At 57.7% G+C, this 19,553-nt stretch overlaps 1 protein-coding gene across 1 annotated transcript in view; it reads right to left on the bottom strand.

The window, feature by feature from the left end:
- ADAM11 (ADAM metallopeptidase domain 11) overlaps positions 1 to 16,615 on the bottom strand; it is a gene marked incomplete at its 3' end in the record, with an annotated part of 43,186 nt that extends 26,571 nt beyond the window's left edge. Inside the window, 2 exon segments of the mRNA XM_034756189.1 lie at positions 15,667 to 15,769; positions 16,224 to 16,615. Of these exon segments, the coding sequence (XP_034612080.1) occupies positions 15,667 to 15,711 (45 nt within the window).
- Between the last annotated feature and the right edge of the window lie 2,938 nt (positions 16,616 to 19,553).

Below are 19,553 nucleotides of genomic sequence, written 5' to 3'. Positions count from 1 at the left end.
CCCCCGGCACTGCATGCCCCTGGCACTGCACACCCCACAATTCATGCCCCTAGCACAGCAACCCCCGATCACTGCAAGCTCCTGGCACTGCACTGCCTCACCACTGTCACCCCACCACTATAACCTCCCTATCCCCAGTACTGCAGCCCCCCATCTGCAGGCAGAGGCTGGAGGGGGCATCGCTATGCCACTGCCCTCTCAGGGGGAGATGGGTGGGGTCCGTGCTGACACAAGGGGCTGTCTGGGTCAACACATTGGACGCTAACGGTTTCTCTCTGCACGACGAGCCGTGGTGACGAGCCACGCCCTGTGGGCTCACCCAGGCAGGCTGGGGTCACTGCAGAGCCAGTAGGGGGCGCTGTGGCAGCGCTGCAGCTGGGGAGGGAGTACAAAACACTGTGCCCTTTCCTGGGGTCCTGCTTAGGCTGGCCAGGCAGACGGTTTTTAACCGAAACACCCGGTCGAAAAGGAACCCTGGCGGCTCCGGTCAGCACTGCTCACCAGGCTGTTAAAAGTCCGGTTGGTGGTGCAGAGGGGGCCCGGGGCTAAGGCAGGCTCCCTGCCTGCCCTAGCTCCACACGGCTCCCGGAAGCAGCCGCCAGGTCCTAGCAGCCCCTAGATGCATGGGCTGCCAGGGAGGCTCCGTGCGCTGCCCTCGCTCTGAGTGCCGGCTCCGCAGCTCCCATTGGCTGGGAACCGCGACCAAAGGGAGCTGTGAGGGCGGCGCCTGTGGGCACAAGGGCAGCACATAGAGCCCCCTGGCCACCCATGTGCCATTGGGACCCCGCACTCCAACCCCCTCCCGCACCCCAACCCCCTACCCCAGCCCGGAATTCCCTCCTGCACCCAAACTCCCTCCCAGAGCCCGAACCACCCAACACCTCAACTCCCTGCCCCAGCCCCCTCGTGCACCCCAAACTCCTCATCCCCGGCCCCACCCTAGAACCCACAACCCCAGCAGGAGCCCTTCCCCCCTGCATCCCGACCCCCTGCCCCAGCCCAGAGCCCCAGCCCGTACCCTGAGCCCCTCATTTTTGCCCCCACACCAGAGCCTGCAACCCCAGCCAGAGCCATCACACAAACCCGCAGATGGCGAAGGGGCGGGGCCTGGGGGAAGGGGTGGGACGGGGTGTTCGGTTTTGTGCGATTAGAAAGTTGCCAACCCTAGTCCTGCAAAACTGGTGACTCCTGCATGGGGACTGCCTGAGACCCCCACGAGGCCGGCCCACCATGGCTAGCCATGACACAGCCTGCCGCACACCTACACTGAGCCAAACCCATCCCAGGTCCCATGTCAGGAAAAGGGCAACAAAACCCCAGCCCATCTGCATGGCGACACAGCCGTTATCTCCCATCCACCATAAAAAGATAGCAAATGTCCAGGCCCCCACGATGCAAGCCACGATCTGCCCCATGCAATGCCCCACAGAATCCCCCCTACCTCCAGGGTCTCAGCACCTGGAAACACTGTACTGTCCCACCCCCAGCACACTGCTCAGTGGTGGTCCCCCCGTCTCCAGAATGGGCAAATCAGAATGATGGGGTTCAGAGTGGGAGGTCTAGAGCAGTGGTCTCCAAACTTTTTTGATCGTGCACCCCTATTAGGAAAAAAAACGTGAGCACGCACCCCCTGCCATGCCGGCTCTACCATTTTTTGCCAAAGCAAAAAAAAAAAAAAAAAAAATGCCGCTTGGACTCCCGCCTGACGAAGCAAAAAGAAAAAAAAAGCTCTCCTCTTACCGCGCACCCCCAAGGAAACCCACTTTGGAGACCACTGGTCTAGAGAGACAGACACAATCAGGACTGTTTGGTTTCAAAAGCAGACAAAGAAGAGGGGCCATGATAGAAGGACAGAAAACAATAAGTGAGACAGAGCAGGGGGATCAGGTGCCACATTTCACCCTGTCTGCTTATAAAGAACACAGGGACAGTCAATGAACAACACACAATTAGCCTGTGGAACTCACTGCCACAAGATCTGATTGAGACTGAGAGCTTAGCAGGACTTGACGGGACTCTGGTTAATGAGGATGTCTGAAGTTGTAGAAGAGCTGATCCCATATTGACCCTCCTGCTTCAGGCCATTAAACACTAATTGATCAGGATTGTTCACTGGAGGGAAGATTCTTGCACCTCTTCCTGGAGCAGCTGGTGCTGGTCATGGCTGGAGACAGTCGCCTGCACTAGACGGACCCTGGACTCATCCAGTCTGGTGAGGCCCATGTGCCTAAAAACAAATTCTGTTTCTTACGGTTGTGAAGAAAAGGCCCAAATGTGAGCTGAGCAATAGTGCCTGAGTCTGCAGACAGCCTGAAACCACAGCTCGGAGAGGAGTGAACTGCCCACATTCATTGCAGTGGAGGGTTGGGCCTGGAGCCTTATGCCCACAATTCAGTGTCCACACAGAGCAAGGGACAGCCCTGCCCCTAAGAGCTCTCAGTAGACAAGGCGGACAAAGGCTGGGGAAATGGATGGAGCATTATTCCCATGGTACAGATGGGGAAACTGAGGCACAGAGCTGGATGGGAATTTCCAAAGCATCTCCATGTTTCACAGGGAGCCTGTAGCAGAGCTGGGACCTGAACCTGGCTCTCCGGAGTCCCAGGCTAGGCCAGCCCTTCCTGCCTGACCCCAAAGCCCTTTATAAACACTAAGGAGTGAAGCTCATGACTCCCTCCCCTCTCCCCGCAGAGCAGTGAGGCCCCACAACAGAGATGGGCCACTGGCACAGAAGGGAAGAGGCTTGCCCCAGGGCACCCAACAAGTCAGCCCAAACAGCAGGCTATGGGTGCTGAGTTCTGAGGGGGTCGCAGGAGGAGCACGTGGGGCAAGGAGGATACTGGAATCTGCCTGTTTCCAGCCACTGGGATGATCCGCTGCAGCCAATGGGACAACTTCCAGTGTTCTCCAGCAGTGAAGGAGGTTGGTTTCCATCCTGCCAAGTCGCTTGCTGCAAAGCCCCTCCTTCAGTACATGAAGAACATATCGCCACGGTGCGGTACTGCTACAGAACTGTAGTGCCCAGACATCTCATAGTGCCAATGTTATGAGTGGAAATCTTTGTGGTCTGCAAGCTCTCTTGCAGGAAGTAGTACCTCAAGCATTGTATGTTCACTGCTTCCAGCACAGGGACAGTTTAGTTTTTGTTGATATGTGCAAAGGAAACAAACATGCACTAAATTTTTTTCACCGTCCTGGAGAAATTTTTGTACACTTTTCTGTCTGGGTCAGCTGCACACACTAAATTCACAGCCATTCAAAAGACAGTACATCCCCAAAAGAAAGTCTTGGCATTGAAGAAGCTCTGACACTCGATGGGCATGCCGAGTTTCTACTTGTAATGCTATGACATGACAATTTCAAGCCTTCTTGTGACACTCGCAGAGGTGACAGGGCAGTAGGTGCACAAGTATTTGACTTTATTGTCCTCCTGTGTAACCTTTGATGGGAATTTAGGATGTGGACGTAAAGAGACCTTATTGTTGAAGAGCATCGTAAAGGGGGGGATCTGCCATCAAGACTCCAATCTCTCCAACCCTACGGGCCAAAGTTATGGCAACTAAGAAGGTCGTCTTCATAGATAAAGAGTAGGGAGCAGGTCACCACTGGTTTGAATGGAGGTCTCATAAGGTGGTTGAGAACCAGGTTAAGATCGCAACACGGAGTGCTGTATATAAAGTGAGGGAAGAGTTTACACAGTCTGTGAGGAGCTGGAGTAGGTCTGGAGGCCCCCGGCTGGGGGCCTCACGGCCCTGACTCACCCTGCCCCAGAAAAGAGCAGAAGAGAAGTCCTCCAGGCAGCCTAGAGTGGCTGCAGGGGAACAGCCAATCAGAGGAGCTACTGGAGTGACCAATCAGGAGCCAGAAGGGCCATATAAAAGGAAGCAACAGAGGCAGAGCAGTCAGTTGCTGCCTGGAGCTGGAAGAGGGAGGACTGGGTGCCTAGCTGGCTGGGCGAGCAGCAGGATGATGGACAGATCAGTGTGGGCAGGCGGAGCCCAGAACCTAGCCAGACCAAGCGAGGGTACCATGATGGGCCCTGCACACATACAAAAAGGGCAATGACTGCCTAGGAAGGAGTACTGTGGAAAGGGATCTGGGGGTCACAATGGACCACAAGCTAAATACGAGTCAACAGTGTAACGCTGTTGCAAAAAAAGAGAACATCATTCTGGGAAGTATTAGCACAGGGGTCCTCAAACTGGGGGTCGCCAGGTTATTACATGGGGGGTTGTGAGCTGTCAGCCTCCACCCCAAACCCCACTTTGCAGCCAGCATTTATAATGGTGTTAAATATATTAAGAAGTGTTTTTAATTTATAAGGGGGGGTTGCACTCAGAGGCTTGCTATGTGAAAGGGGTTTGAGAACCACTGTATTAGCAGGAGTGTTGTAAGACACAAGAAGTAATTTTTCCGCTCTACTCCGCACTGATTAGGCCTCAGCTGGAGTATTGAGTCCAGTTCTGGGCGCCACATTTCAGGAAGGATGTGGACAAATTGGAGAGAGTCCAGAGAAGAGCGACAAAAATGATTAAAGGTCTAGAAAACATGACCTCTGAGGGAAGATTGGAAAAAATTGGTTTGTTCAGTTTGGAAAAGAGAAGACTAAGAGGGGACATGATAACAGTTGTCAAGTATGTTGTTACAAGGAGGGGGAAGAAAAAGTGTTTTGCTTAACCTCTGAGGATAGGACAAAAGCAATGGGCTTAAATTGCAGCAAGGGAGGTTTAGGTTGGACATTAGGAAAAACTTCCTAACTGTCAGGGTGGTTAAACACTGGAATAAATTGCCTAGGGAGGTTGTGGAATCTCCATCATTGGAGATTTTTAAGAGCAGGTTAGACCAACACCTGTCAGGGAGGGTCTAGATAATACGTAGTCATAGGCGCCGACTCCGTGGGTGCTCGGGGCTGGAGCACCCACGGAGAGAAATTTGCGGGTGCTCCGCACCCACCAGCAGCCAAGCTCCCCCCTCCTTGCCTCCTTCTCCCCCCCCAAGCCCGCTGAATCCCTGCTCCTCCCCCCCTCCCAGCACTTCCCACCCCCACCCCCTCCCCGCGCCTAACAGCTGTTTGGCGGTGCTTAGGACTTTCCAGGAGGGATGGGGAGGAGCGGGGATGCGGTGCGCTCAGGGGAGGAGGCAGAGAAGAGGCAGGGCAGGGGCTATGGTGAAAAGTGGATGGGCCAGGCCCCCTGCCCCCCCCATTCTGGCATCACTGGGCGGAGCACAGGAAGGGCCACCGCGGCCCAGGCGTCCAGCGTCAGGTCGGCAGCAGCTGTGCTGGTGGAGAGTTACCCTGGAGGAAGAGTGAGTGCAGGCATCTGGTTCCACCACCCTTGGGACCTGCAAGGTTCTCCCTGCGCGAGGGCAGATTCCCAAAGGGGTACGTAGGAGAACTCTTCACTGAGATCCAAGAGACTGACTGGGAGTCCTCTCCCTCCACATCCTCCCATGGGGGAGCAGCCACTGAGGACAGTCCTGTGCCACAGGATGGCTGCTCAGAGACAGAGGTCCCGGTCCAAGAGATGCTTGGTACCCGTCAGCAACGGGGACGCTGATTCATCCAACACCAAGAGGCCCCTCGAGTATTGGAATTCCTGTGTTACCAGAAAGGACCCCAGTCCTTGGATATCCAGGGCTTCACGGGCCTGCTGGCACTGGAGGAAGAGTCCTTGGCCTCAGCCGTCCCCTTGGAGACCAAGGCCTGGTGGTGACCTAGTGTCTTTGGAGTGAGAGTCCGTGCTCCTCTTTCCCAGCTCCAAAGATCTCTCTGCCCCGAGGTTGCTGGACACTGGGTCTGTCTGGGGACAGTTGAACGGGAAAAGGGGTCTCCTGACTTGGCTCAGAGGGGGGCTGCATGGCCAACAGTCTGAGACAGAGCACTTCTGGGAGACATGGCACTCCCACAGGCAGTGGCCACACTTGGAGCGCCTGTTGCTTTCCGGCATAGCCTCCCAGCAAGAGAGCCAACAGGCAAGCGCTGCCAGGAGAAGACAGGTCTCCGAGAGGGAAGTGAGCAGGAAAACAATCCTCTCACCTACACCTAACTAACTCTACGAACCCTACCAACGATAAACTTCCTCACTGCGAATAAAGAGGGGCCGGGGATGTGCTAGGAGGCCATGCGAGGCAGTAGAGAAGGAGCTCTCGCCCGCACGCCCCCTTGAGCTGCGGTGTCTGCCAGAGGCGGATAGGGAGCATGCACAGGCTGAACAGATGCTGCTAGCTAGAGCTCTCCGAGCAAGGGCTTGAGAGGGGCATGCGGGACACCACTCGGAGGAGAAAGGAGACCTCAGGAAACACCGTTTGGCCATGCTTCAGCCGATAACTGGAGCACTTCAAAGATTTCCTGAAAATAAATCTGTTCTTGTTGGTGTCAGTTGCCTTAGCCCAAAGCATGAGAATTAAAGCCACTTGCAGAGCACTAGGGAGGCGATAGAGACCGTGTGGAGACTGAGGTAAAACACTGCTAGGAAGAAGAGCAGAGGTCCAAGACACCGTTTGCTGCAGCTGCTAACTTTTCCGAATAAATACAAAACTTGCCCCACGACCTGCATGAACTCTGTGTGATGGGTGTGAGTATTCCTCCGCCAAGTGCTGCAGGGGAGAGACCTTTCGCACGCTTTGATGGGTGACAGATTACCTGAGGAACTGCAGGACACGTGACCTGGCTCTCGCGGCTATTGGAAAAAAGTATCAAGGTCTCTTGATGGGAAGAGAGTTGTCAGCAGAATTGCTGCTGCTCCCAACACCCGACACATGCAGCTTCCAGAGGGTAAATAAATTGTTCCCAACACTATTTATCCCCATTCTATAATGTCTGAGTAGCAAAACCCTTGTTCCCCCACAATAGCGTCCACCTCCCCTTCTAGTTATTCGAGCATTGCCTTGGGCCACACACTAGTCTCTTAAACACCTGAGTCCTGACCTGCAACACACACGCAAAGCACAACAATTGTGCCGACTAGTCTGTAGCTATGGGCGGGGGGAGCATAAAGACGTGGCAACAACACCAAGATCAAACCAGTTATTTCCCCTACAAGGAAATAGTTGGTCTATGGAACTCCCAGCTCCAAGATCTCAGTGAGGCCAACAGCTCCAGGAAAGGACCAGCCACAGATATGAGTGGTAAATATGGCACCTGCCCACGCAGTGGCTGGCTGTACTGGCGTATCTCATGGTCCTGGCAGAAACCGATCAGTGACAGCCTGGTCTTATTTCCCTCAGAGGCATGGTGGGACCTGAGCCAGCGCCTGCTGAAGACTGGAAAGACTCCCCCGGGTTCCCTGACTTCAGCCCAAACCTGGGGGCCAGGTTTTCCAAGGAGCCCAGCACGCTGGGGTGAGGGCGCTGAGGAGAGCCCAGCAAAATGTTTTCAGCAAATTTTCACCCAAAACATCATCTGGCAGGGCTGGGCACCAAATACCGGCAGAATTCAGGTCAAATTCAGCAAATCGTTTCAGCCCAAAAAAATAAAATGGGGAAAAAGATCCCCAAAGTTCATTTGGGGGTTTGCTTTGAAATTGTGTTTCATTTTGAAATTTAGCTAATTTTTTTTAAAAGGGTTTTTTATAAAACACCTGAAAATGACCCCACATGAAAAACAAAAACAAAAAAACCCCACAAATTATTTTCAGGTCGAACAAAATGTTTCAATTGACCTGAAATGAATTTGTTTGAATGTTTTGTTTGTGTCAGTGAGAAAAACCGAAAACCCCGAGTTTCAGTTCAAACGAAACATTTTATAGAAGTGATTTTATTTTTATTTTGCAGTTTGGCCCCTGAGCCAAGCCCTGCCTGGGTCACGCGCTGAGCCCTTGGGAGGCTGCCCTGATACAGAACTCGGCAGCGTCTGGTGCTGGCCTGTGGGAGCCGCTGGTCTGGCTGTGGCTACAATTCCTCTGGCCCCCTGGCAGTGTCCAGGCCCTGTGAGACCAGCGAAGAGCTGCGCTAGCCGCACCAAGCCAGCAGGAGGCAGGGCTGTGCACTGGATTTAGGGACGCAGGGTCAGGTGTTTCGCTGTCAGAGGCAGAGATTCCAGGTCAGCAGCCAATTAATGAGAGGAACCGGAGAGTCTGATTCCATCTCCGGATGATTCGGTAACCGAAACCCTCCGTGTGCTGAGTGACAGCAATGGGGCTATCTCGGGGCGGGGGGGCAGGCGAGGGAGCCAAGCATATGATCTGCCTGCAGCTTGGGGGAGCAGCTGGGAGAGGCAGGGAGCCAAGGATCGGGGGGTTAGTATGCAGCCGGCTGGCGGAGGCTCGCCCAGCAGCGTGACCAGATGTCCCGATTTTATAGGGACAGTCCCGATTTTTGGGTCTTTTTCTTATATAGGCTCCTATTACCCCCCACCCCCGTCCCGATTCTTCACACTTGCTGTCTGGTCACCCAATCGCCCGGTGAGTGAAGGGCTGGCTGCGGCTGAACGAATGAATGAGGCGCTGTTCCGTTTCTCTGCTCCTTCTCCTCCCCAGCAGCTAACTGGTGTGATCCCTGGTACAGTTCGCGCCTCTCCCACCCAAGGAAATCCCCTAGGAACTTTGGCCGACGTCTTCCAGCTCTTGGGACCTGATTCCTCCTAGTACTTGTTTGAAGGGGCCCAAGGTGGAAGCAGCTGCCCCCAGGAGCTGGGTGAGCCGCACTGGAGTGTCCTCCGCCCAGGTGAACGGCGCCTGTGCACGGCACTCTGGGACCTGGGACACAGGCCAAGGGCCACCACCCCTTCAGACTCCCCCTCCAGAAGCACACGGCTCTCGACTTCTAATGGACACTGACAAGACAAAGCTCTGAACATGAGACCCAAAGAAGCCAGCCAGCCCCTTCCATCCCCAGCCTCCTCCCCATGAATAAACATTCTCCCTGACCCCCCAGGGCCCTGCTGCCAGGACCGGGAGCCACAGGGTGGCTCTCGCTCTGTGGCATTTCTAGGGCCTTCATGCCCACCGTGCCTCATGCCCAGGCTCAAGGACAGAGGTGGGGAGAGTGTCACAGTGACCCCTCCTGTGGAGTAGCTCAGTATTCTCCCCACTTTGCAGATGGGGAAACTGAGGCACGGAGCCAAAGTACTTGCCCAAAGTCACATAGTGACTCAGTAGCAGAGCTGGGAATTGAACGTGGGAGTCCTGACTCACGGTCCTCTGCTCTTTCCAACCGATCACACGTCCTCTCCCAGGAGCAGATTACCTATGGCCTTTGACATTCTCGTTACAATAAAATCAACCTTGCTGCTGTGAGAGAAGCACCTGTGGCTACTTACAGACTGTGACCAAGTCTCCCCTGACCCTTCTCTTTGTTAAGCTACATAGGTTGAGCTCCTCGAGTCTATCGCTAGGAGGCAGGTTTTCCAATCCTTAATCATTCTCGCGGCTCTTCTCTGAACCCGTGGCAATTTTTCAACATCCTTCTTGAATTGTGGGCACCAGAACTAGGCACCGGATTCCAGCAGCGGTTGCACCAGTGCCAAATACAGACGTAAAAATAAACCTCCCTGCTCCTCCCTGAGATTCCCGTTTATACATCCCAGGATGGCATTAGCCCTCTCAGCCAGCATGTGGCAGGGAGCTCGTGTTCAGCCGATTATCCAGCGCCAAACCCAAATCTGGTTCAGAGTCGCTGCTTCCCAGGACACAGTCCCCCACTGTGGCAGTACGACCGGCCGTCTTTCTTCCTACAGGTACATATTTACATGTAGCCGTATGAAAACGCACAGCTCGCTCTGTATCACTGACCTGTCCTCTGCATTAGTTACCACTCCCCACTGTCTGTGTCATCTGCAAACGTTATCAGTGATGATTTTATCTTTTCTTGAGGTCATTAATAAAAAGGAGCGTAGGGCCCAGAACCTGTCCCTGCGGGACCCCACTGGAAGCCGACCTGTTTGGAAACAATTCCCTATTTACAGTTACATTTCGAGACTGATCAGTTAGCCAGTTTTTAATGTATTTAACGTGTGCCATGTTCAGTTTATAGCATTCTACATTTTTAATCAACTGCCATGTGGTCTCAAGCAAATGCCTTACAGGAGTCGAAGTATGTAGCACGTGCCTGGTCTGGTCACATTGGCATGATCCCAAATTTGACCTGTACAGGTCACTGCTTTGTCTAAAAAAAAGTGCCAACAAAATAGAAATTTATGAGCAACCCGACAACACCAAACCCACCAGGTCTGCCCCGAGCGACCCCCCGACCCCCCGATCCCAAACCCGCCAGGTCAGCCCCGAGTGCCCGAGCGCCCCCCCCATCCCAAACCCGCCAGGTCAGCCCTGAGTGCCCGAGCGACCCCACGATCCCAAACCCGCCAGGTCAGCTCTGAGCGACCCCACATCCCAAACCCGCCAGGTCAGCCCCGAGCGACCCCCCGATCCCAAACCCGCCAGGTCAGCTCTGAGCGACCCCACATCCCAAACCCGCCAGGTCAGCCCCGAGCGACCCCCCGATCCCAAACGGGCCAGGTCAGCCCCGAGCGACCCCACAATCCCAAACCTGCCAGGTCTGCCCCGAGTGCCCGAGCGCCCCCCCGATTCCAAACCCGCCAGGTCAGCCCTGAGTGCCCGAGCGACCCCACGATCCCAAACCCGCCAGGTCAGCCCTGAGCGACCCCACATCCCAAACCCGCCAGGTCAGTCCGGCTTAACACTGCTGAGCTGTGTGACCACTGTCTGCTCAGCCGGCTAATGGGGAGCGTGACCCGTCGCACCGCCTGAGCGGGTTTCAAGGGTTGACTCACTAACACCAGCAAACTCCAGAGAACAGCTGGAGGGGGGTGGGGGCGGAGGAGTGCAGGATATTGCCAATAACACGGGGCCCCTGTCCCATTCCCAGCTGGCTCCCGCGCTGGGGGCCAAACAGCCCTGGCGGGCATATAAAGCAGCGGGTCAGGCGCCCGCGTGGTGTAACTGCACCCAGGCCGGGGCTGGTGCCAGCAGGGCTGAGGGTAGGCAGGAAAGGGGTCAGGGTGAGCAGGCAGAAAAGGGGGGCCGCTAAGCGATGTAAAAACACTCGCGTGAAGTGAAAGGCTCCCCGGAACCCGCTGAGTGAGTCAGGGCGGGGTGGGCGTTGTCTGGGCTCCAGGAAACCAGCTTGGGGCAGGTCTGCGGCTGTGCAGCGTGGGGACATGTCTGCGCCATCGCACGGCAGGGTCCCGCACCAGGCCCTGCTCCATGCTCGGCAGAGAAGAAGGGCTCCTCAGATCTGCAGCTTCCCAGCAGGGGTCTGGGGTCACAAGGAGGCTTTCCGCGGTGTGACGAAGTGGGAATTTTCTTAATGTTTTCTCTGAATACTGTGTGGGTGCCTCAGTTTCCCCTAGGCCTTTCTTAGGTATCTAGGTGGGGGGATCAGGATGTATAATTGTCGAAGAGCCCAAGAAGGCCCCTGTGACACTGTCTGCACAGGGATCTGGGCCATAGGCAGGGCGAGGGCCTTCATCCCAGGGACCTTCACCCAGGTCACACAGCCCCTCAGCATCTGCGGCTGCACCACCCGGGGCCTGAGAACAGTTCTCTCTGTCCCAGGGTCTCGCCACCCCAGGCAGGTCTCCCCTTTGACCCCCACCTTCCGCTCCCACTGGGGGTCCGAGGGGCCTGAGCCCAGGAGACTCGACACCAACATATAGGCCGGGGCCAGGAATGGGAGCTTGTCCCCCACCCCACCCATCTGGCTGACAGCATCTATGGCCTTGGGACCCAGCAAGGGAGCTAGATACCGGGGCTTTTCCGCAGGGTCCCCCTGGTTCAAATCGCCAGCCTGCTCAAAGGCCATGCGGTGGGCGTCCACCTCCCCCCCCCCCTTAACCAGGGGCAGCAATTTAGTATCGAGGTTCCCTGCGGAGCTGGCAGCCCGGGGTCCAGGGCCGCCTCCAGGCACCAGCTTCTCAAGGAGGTGCTTGGGGCAGCTGCTCCGGAGAGGGGCGGCACGTCCAGGTATTCAGCGGCAATTTGGCGGACGGTCCCTCACTCTGCCTGGGAGTGAAGGACCTCCCGCCGAATTGCCACCGCAGATCGCGATCGCGGCTTTTTTTGTTGTTTTTTGTTTTTTGTTTTGGCTGCTTGGGGCGGCCAAAACCCTGGAGTCGGCCCTGCCGGGGTCTATCCCCACTCACCCCTGGGGAGCCCCCTATGCCTCTCCGCTCCACCAGCACCAGTCCACGCTGCCGTTGCTTTTCCTGCAGCTTTTCCTCGGGCTCTCGCTCTCTCACGGCCCTCTCGCTCTCTCGGACTCAGCTCCAGTCCCATCCATCTCCGATCCCCTGACGGGGAACCCGATCGTGAAGACCCCCGTCTGGTTGGGGACCAGACTCTGGGGAATGCCTGGCTACTGCTCCAGCTGCTTCCAGATCCTCTTGTAACCCCAGCTGGGTCAGGAATCTGCTCCTTAGAGCGGTCCTCGTCCTCCAGCTGCACGATTAACTGGGACTTGGTGAACTTCCCAATGCGTAACCCTCTTTTTGCACAGGATCACAATGACCTTCTTAAGGAGATGGTGATAGGCCATCACTCCGCTGTTCCCAAGTTGCTTTGGACTCAGAGGCCTGTGCGCTCTTAGCTCCCCCATGGTTTCCAGGAAGAACCCCGAGTGTGCCAGCCCTTCTCGTGGTCACCACCTCTTTGCCAGGGTCGAGCTGCAGACTCCTCCGCCCGAGACTGCTCGCTGCAGTCCTCAGGGGGACCCCGTTACTCCAACAGTCCTTCTCGCTGGTCACACACTCCCAGAGGTTAATCGCCCCCTGAAACCGTCCCTCTCTGAGCCTTCAGCACACCTGGCCCTCGTTATCCCCCTTTCGTTTTACTGCTCCCCAGTCATTTACTGCAAGAAGCACCATTCACAGGGTGCAGTACATCCTACCTCTACCACCAGTTGTCACGGAGCCCCCGGGCAATGCTCTGGAACTGGTCCCCACAAAGCCAGGCAGGACTCTGGTGAAGTCTCCTCTCTGTGAGCAGACTGTCTTCAGGCAAGAAGCTCACACGGCTTCACCTTCCTGGGTCTGATCTCGGAGCATTCAGCATCCTCTGCCCCTCCGTGCGCTTCCCACAGTGAGTCCACCCAGGTGGGGTCCTGGGGAAGCCAGAGGGTCCTGCACCCCAACTCAGTCAGACGTGACTCTTAGCCAACCAGTAAAACAGAGGTTTATTAGATGACAAGAACATGGTCTAAACCAGAGCTTGTAGATACAGCGAACGGGATCCCTCAGCCGGGTCCATTTTGGGGGGCAGTGAGCCAGACAACCACATCTGCACTTCACTCCATGTCCCCATTAGCTCCAAACTGAAACTCTCCAGCCCCTTCTCTCTGGCCTTTGTCTCTTTCCCGGGCCAGGAGGTCACCTGATCTCTTTGTTCTCCAACACCTTCCGTTAGCATCTTTGCAGAGGGCCTCAGGCCATTAGTTGCCAGGAGACAGAGTGCCGGCCATTCTCTGTGCAGACAGTATCACAGGGGCCTTCTTGGGCTCTGCATCAATTATACACCCTGATCCCCCCACCTAGATACCTAAGAAACGCATTGGGGAAACTGAGGCACCCCTACAGTATTCAGAGAAATCATTAAGAACATTCCCACTTTGTCACACACAGACATTGGTGGCGCCGGATCCAGCCCCTGCACCGCGGGAGAGCAGCAGCCACGGAGCAGATTGTAGGCAGCATGCAGCTAGGGGGATCTAGGCCCAGCCCCAGGCCTGCCTGGCGACTTAGTGGCACCTGGAATCCGGGAGCCTTCCCCAGGGGCCTGCAGCCAGTGGGAGGTGCTGGCTGGCTGATACCCTCATGCTCCAAGGCCTGCTGCCATCAGAGCCCTGGGGCGGGGGAGCAGGGATCCTCACTGAAGCAGAGAGAAGCAGCCCCACCTGGCATGGCCACGCCTGGCCTTTTTCAGCCTGTGGCTGCTTCCAGAGCCCTTTGCCTGGCGCCTCAGCAATGGGGTTCTGCAGCTCTGCTACCCACGGGGTGGGGCAGAGGGAAAGAACCTGCTTTGCTCCCTAAATGCCAGGGAAGCGGCTCTAACGGGGGTCACCAGCAGGGTTTGAACCTGGAACCTCCAACCTTGCACCACAGACTCTACCCCTCACACTAAAGGAACAGCTCCATTAGCTGCTCACAAAAATAGGTTGTTATTCTTCTGTGAATCAGCAGGTAGGGGACAACGAGACTCCTGTGCTGGGAGATCGAAAAGCCATTTTGGAGCCTACTCCCATAAGCTCTCTGCCCTGGGTGCCCCACAGATGCCTGGGCGAGACCCACAGCCCAGGGCTGGCTGGCTCTGTTTTGAGCAGGCTGGTGCAGCGGGCAGGGGGAACCTCTGGGCGCGCCATGGGTGGTGTGGGATGAACCCGTGGGGCTGGGGGAGGCCTGGTTGGGTTCTGGAGTCTGGATGCCTGCATTCAGAGCTGGGCTCACTGGATTGCTCCGTCACATGCTCCAGACAGGCCCCAGCCTCCTGGGCCCAGGGTCTGTATGGACTGAGTATGGCCAAGCAGTAACCGCCCATGACTGGCCAGGGCCCAGCAGCTGGGCATCAGTGGATTGCCACAGTCCCAGGGGCTCTCCCAGGGCTCATCCCTGCCTGTCAGGTCTGTTCCCCCTTCAGCGGATCAGTCAGCCCCCGAGAGTAGGCAAAGTCTGGGTGTGGTAAGTGCTGCAGGCCAAGGCACATCCTACCCAGTAGCCTGTGTGCCCCCAGGGCAGGGCCCAGAGCATGGCTGGGGCCCCTAGACAGGGGCGGCAGGTTTGTGTAATTTTTGGTGGTGCCCAGAACGAGTCCAAGTCCCCCCTCCACATACACACACCCACGGGCCCATACAACTCGCCGCCCCTGCCTAGGCACCGTGTGCTCCAGCCGAGGCGACCCATGGGGGGCTCTGTCTTGGTGCAGGGGTGGGATCCAGGCTGCGGGTCTCTGCGCAGGGCTGGAGCCCATCCCATCTCCCATGCAATGCGGGGGGAGGGGGGGTTCAGCACGGCCCCGCTGCAGCATCCGCCCACATGGCACGGCCAGGGAGTTAACCGGGGAGCGTTACAGCAAATGTGCGTCCTCCTCCAGTGCCTGAGTGATTCTCCCATTCATTATGTATGAGCCCTGCCCCGGGGATCACATTTACTCTCTCCAACCCACCCCACCTTGTAATGGCTACATTAGGGGTTCGGCTGCTGGTGGGAGGTGCCAGGCAGCCGCAGGGGCCTGCGAGCCGAGCTCTGGGGCAGCCCAGGATGGGTACAGCGTGGGCAGTGGCACAGTGCCTCCCCCCACCCCCCGTCCCCAGGAAGGGCGCGGCACCAAGGACATGGCCCAGGCCCGGAGCCGAACCCGGCTACCCCAGCAGTCTCTCCCCTGGGGCATTTTTTGCAGCTGAGCCACGAAGCAGCTTTGGGCCCCTCTCTGAAGAGCAGCAGCTTTGTGAACTTGGAAGAGCTTTTGCCATCCACCCGTCCCAGCGCACGGGCCCTGGGCCCTCTGGCTCCCCAGCACAGCCCCAGCTGGGAATGCCTCTCCTCCGCCCCGCCCGGGGGCCCGGGGAGCACTTGCAGCCCGGGGTGCAAGGCGCTGACGGTGGAAGGGGGATGCTTGTACGGAGTCACTTACAGGGCTGCCTCCTCCTCGAGGCGCATTCCTGACCCTGGTGTCCAGCTGATGCTTCTGGACTTCTCCTCCCGCGCTCTGCCCCACTAACCTGCTGGGGTGGGTGATTTCTGAAGCAACCGGCCTTGTGTCCCATCTGGGGCTGGGAAACCTCCCCTGCAAAGCACCAGGCTGCGTCTCCGCCTTAGCGCGACCTGCCGAGTGCGAAGGAGAGCAGACGCTGCAGCGGAATTAAAGTTCACCGAGGGCAGGTTGGGCGTTAGCCAGCGGAGTGGGGTGAGTGGACTGGCCAGGCTCTGCTAGCGAGGGAATCAGAGCCTGCCAAGCCTGGGAGAATCCTCCCGTGCCCCCGAACAGGTCTTCCAAGATCTCCCTGCTCCCACCACCTTGGTGTCGGGGGAGGCACTGCAGAAAAGCGTGTGGCTGCAGCAGGAGAGACTGCGGTCACGGCTGGGGAAAAACAAGCAGGGGAAAGAAAAGGGGTGGGGGACGAAAGCCGGGGTCCTGCTCAGGGCCCGCAGGGGAAGCCAGGGGAGTGGATCTGCGGGTTTGCTGGTGGTCATGCTCCTGCCCCGCAGCCTGGCCCAGAACAAACCCCCGGAGGGAAGGGGAGCCCAAAGTTGAGAGGCTGCCTTGGGCAGCACTTACCTGACTGAGGCACGAGGGAGATGAAAGCTGCTAACACCCACTTCTGCAGGAGGCTCATGTTTGCCTCATAATCCCCCCAGGCTCAGCGTGTGCTGGGATCTGCCCCGGCTGGGCTCACGCTGCTCGGGAGAGAGAGAGACCTTCTGCCCTTTCTTCCTCGTGTGGCTTCGCATTGAGAGGCGGGCGCGCTCTTCCTGTGCTTGCCTTTGCCAGATGAGGAGGAAGGGAGAAAATGGCCCTTTGAAAGCCAGCACAAATGGAGGGTGTGGGACAGGAGACGTAACTGGGGCAGGGGGTTCTAGGCTGCAGTGCCCAGAGGCTGCTAGTTCTCCATCCTGAGCCTGCCGTGACAGAGAGAAAAGCCCAACATGAGCAGGGCGAGAGGAGGAAAAAGGCAGAGGAGACACGTGAGCTGCTCAGATCCCTCCCTCCCTGCCTGCCAGCATCCTCTGAGCTCTCCCAAGCACCTGCTCCAACCTACATGCACAATGCACCAGTGCAGGCAACCGCAGCTGCTACCAGGCAGCCTCCACCTTGCCTGCTGCTCCGCGGGGTGGGAAGAACAGTCTCATGCACCCAGACCACCTCTGCCAGGGGCTTTCCCCCTCCCCAAACAGTGACGGGGCTCCCCCGGCGCTGGGTTCTGGGCCAGCCGTTTGAGAGGGACCTCTGCTGCCAGCACCCTGGTTTGTGTGGGGAGCTGTACTTATGCCTCTAACGTGCCATCTCCAGGCACATCTCTCACAACACTGCTCTGCGCCCAGCCCAAAGCTCTGTGCCCACTTGAAACATTCAACCCTGCTGAAAACAGCCCCCTCTGGGGTGGAGAGCAGCAGCCCACTGGACACGCTGGCCAAGGGAAGGAACAGAGCAAGCCCTGCTCTCGGGGAAAGCGCCAGGGAATCGTTAGCAGCTGCGCAGGGCCCAGGTCACGCTCCTGACCCCACACACCTGCCACCCCCAGCTCAGCCTGCAGGATGCAGACTGGGGATTTTGAAGCATGTCCCGGCCAGAGCGGCACGACAGACTGTCGGTGGGCTGTGCCGAGGTGCAATCTCTGACCGCCAGAGCTGTTCTGGCAGAAGCCCCTGGGCCATGGCGTGTCTCGCTCGGGGGGCTGGCGTGTAGGACTGCGCTCGAGCGATAATCACTGAGTGCCCCTAGGGCTCCTAGCCCCACTCTGCTGGGCTCCAGGGAGAGGGGGCGTCACTGTCCTGCAGCTCCAAGCGCTGAGCTCCCCCCCAGCGAACCAGTGTCCTGCCCAAGTGTCCGGGGCTAGCACCAGGCTCAGCCGTGGCTCAGGCTGCTCCAGGGAGGGCTGGGGGAGCAGGCTCCTGGCCATGCCGCAGCCGCTCCATGGTGTTATTGTGGTGCACCCCGGGCCCACTGGGGAGGGACACGGATGGCTGCACGCTGGGGAGCAGAGTGGGAGCTGGCTCTGCCCGTGTGGCAGAGGGGAGGGCCGGCCGGGGACGCTGCAGCAGGTAGCCTCCGGGAGGAACCCAGCAGCCAGGCACATGGCCATAGATTGTGTCACTGGCTTGTTAATAAGCCGGGCAGCGGCCCAGGGCTGCCTGGCTGCAGGGCTCTGGCTGCTGTCCGAGCCAGTGGGCTGGCAGCAGGCCCAGGCTGGGGTGGGGACACCAGTGCTAAGGGCCCGGGCCAGAATGGGGCTCCTGCCACTGACTGCAGTGAGCTCAGTGCTGTGACCCAAGCGCAAGGACAGGAGACGCTCCACCTCTGCCAGGGACCCCCGCCCGACTGGCTGCTTCCCCACTGGCCCACCTCTGGTGGGAGAGCAGCCAATCAGGGTGACTGCATGGGCAGGCAGATCCCCCTCCCCCAGGAGTCGGGGAGGGGGGAGCAGAAACCCCCCGGCTGCTCTGCCCCTTCCTCCCCAACCCCTCCTGTGAGCAGTGGGGATGGGACGGTGCCTCTGCCCTGCCCCTGTTGCACCTGGGGGAGGGGGGTGAAGAGCACCTAGAGCTGTGGGGCAGACGTGGGGCTGTGGGGGGCAGGCAGGGGCAGACTTGGGGCAGTGGGTGGGACAGATGTGGGGCTGTGGAGGGGACAGACAGGGCTATGGGGACAGATGTGAGGCTGTGAGGGGCAGGCAAGGGGACAGATGAGGGGCTGGGGCGGCAGAACTGATTAATGAGGTGGTTGGGTTGGGAGGAACATGGACGCTCTGACTGCCATGGGCCAGAGCCCCCTTGCTGGCTAGCTCTGGGACCGCTGGCAGGATGCCCACTGGGGTAGGGGCATGTGTGTGGAGTTCACACGTCAAGACAGCTCACAACCACAAGAGTCTCTTCCAAAACAATCTCACGATTTTGGGGTCTGCCTCAGGATTGTTGAGCTGTTGGGCCTGGTGCCATCACTAGTGGGCGCAGGAGGGCTAGGCTGGGGGGTCTGAAGGAGCCATGGGGAGTTAGGAATTCTGCTGGGATGCAACAGGTGCTGGGTGCCTAAATCCCCTGGGGTCCTTTGAGCATCCGAGCCCCAAGCTCTGTCAGTCCCTCTGCCCCCCTCCAAGTGTGTATGTCCCTCTGCAACACCATGTGCTGGCACCTTGCAGGGGCCTCCACGGGGGCTTCTTTATGAGGAGTTTTTTGGGGGGTTGTGAGCTTGTAATCCTAGAAATGTTGTTTCCTCCCTATTTTCGCTGGAGAGCCGGGAGACAGCTCTTGACGGAAGGGCTGGGGCGGTGGACTGGCGGGATGGTGGTGTATCGCCGGCAGGAGAGCATTTGGTAGCTTATCGATATAGTCCTGTGTGACCTTGGACAGCCAGCTAGTTGCTCTGTGCCTCAGTTTCCCCTCTGTACAATGTGGTTAATAGCACTGCCCCGCCTCCCGGGGCTGAGTGAGGACAAATACCTGAACAATTCGGAGGTGCTCTGGTGCTGGAGGCAGAGAAGTACCACATGGGGCAGATCACATGGGGGACATTTTAAAATATGAACAGCCGGGATTCAAGGCTCTTTCTTATTCTTTTTACAACATTTATTGCTCTTTTATTGACAAATATTTTGTAACAAAACTAAGGGGTGAGCAAAGAACAGAACAGCAAAGGAAAGGCCTGGGAAGAAAGGGGAAAGGCGAGCAACGGCCTGTTTTCCAGCCACTCAGGCTTCATCAAAGGTTTCTTAAAAAGTCCGACCCGATCTTTTCCAGTGCCTGGGCTTGCTCCTCTCTGCAGTGGGCCCAGCGGCTGAGCCAGGCTCCCACGCCGGAGGCAGGCTGCTCTCCCATTTAAGCACTAGGAGCCGTTTAACTACAAACACAACAACTCGTTTTCAGCGTCAAAAATAAACCCACCAAATTCTAC

Source organism: Trachemys scripta, chromosome 23 (assembly GCF_013100865.1).
Source record: "Trachemys scripta elegans isolate TJP31775 chromosome 23, CAS_Tse_1.0, whole genome shotgun sequence".
NCBI classification, from domain to species: domain Eukaryota; kingdom Metazoa; phylum Chordata; order Testudines; family Emydidae; genus Trachemys; species Trachemys scripta.
Note: the sequence above shows the minus strand (reverse complement) of the source record. Positions and strands in the feature narration are given on the sequence as shown.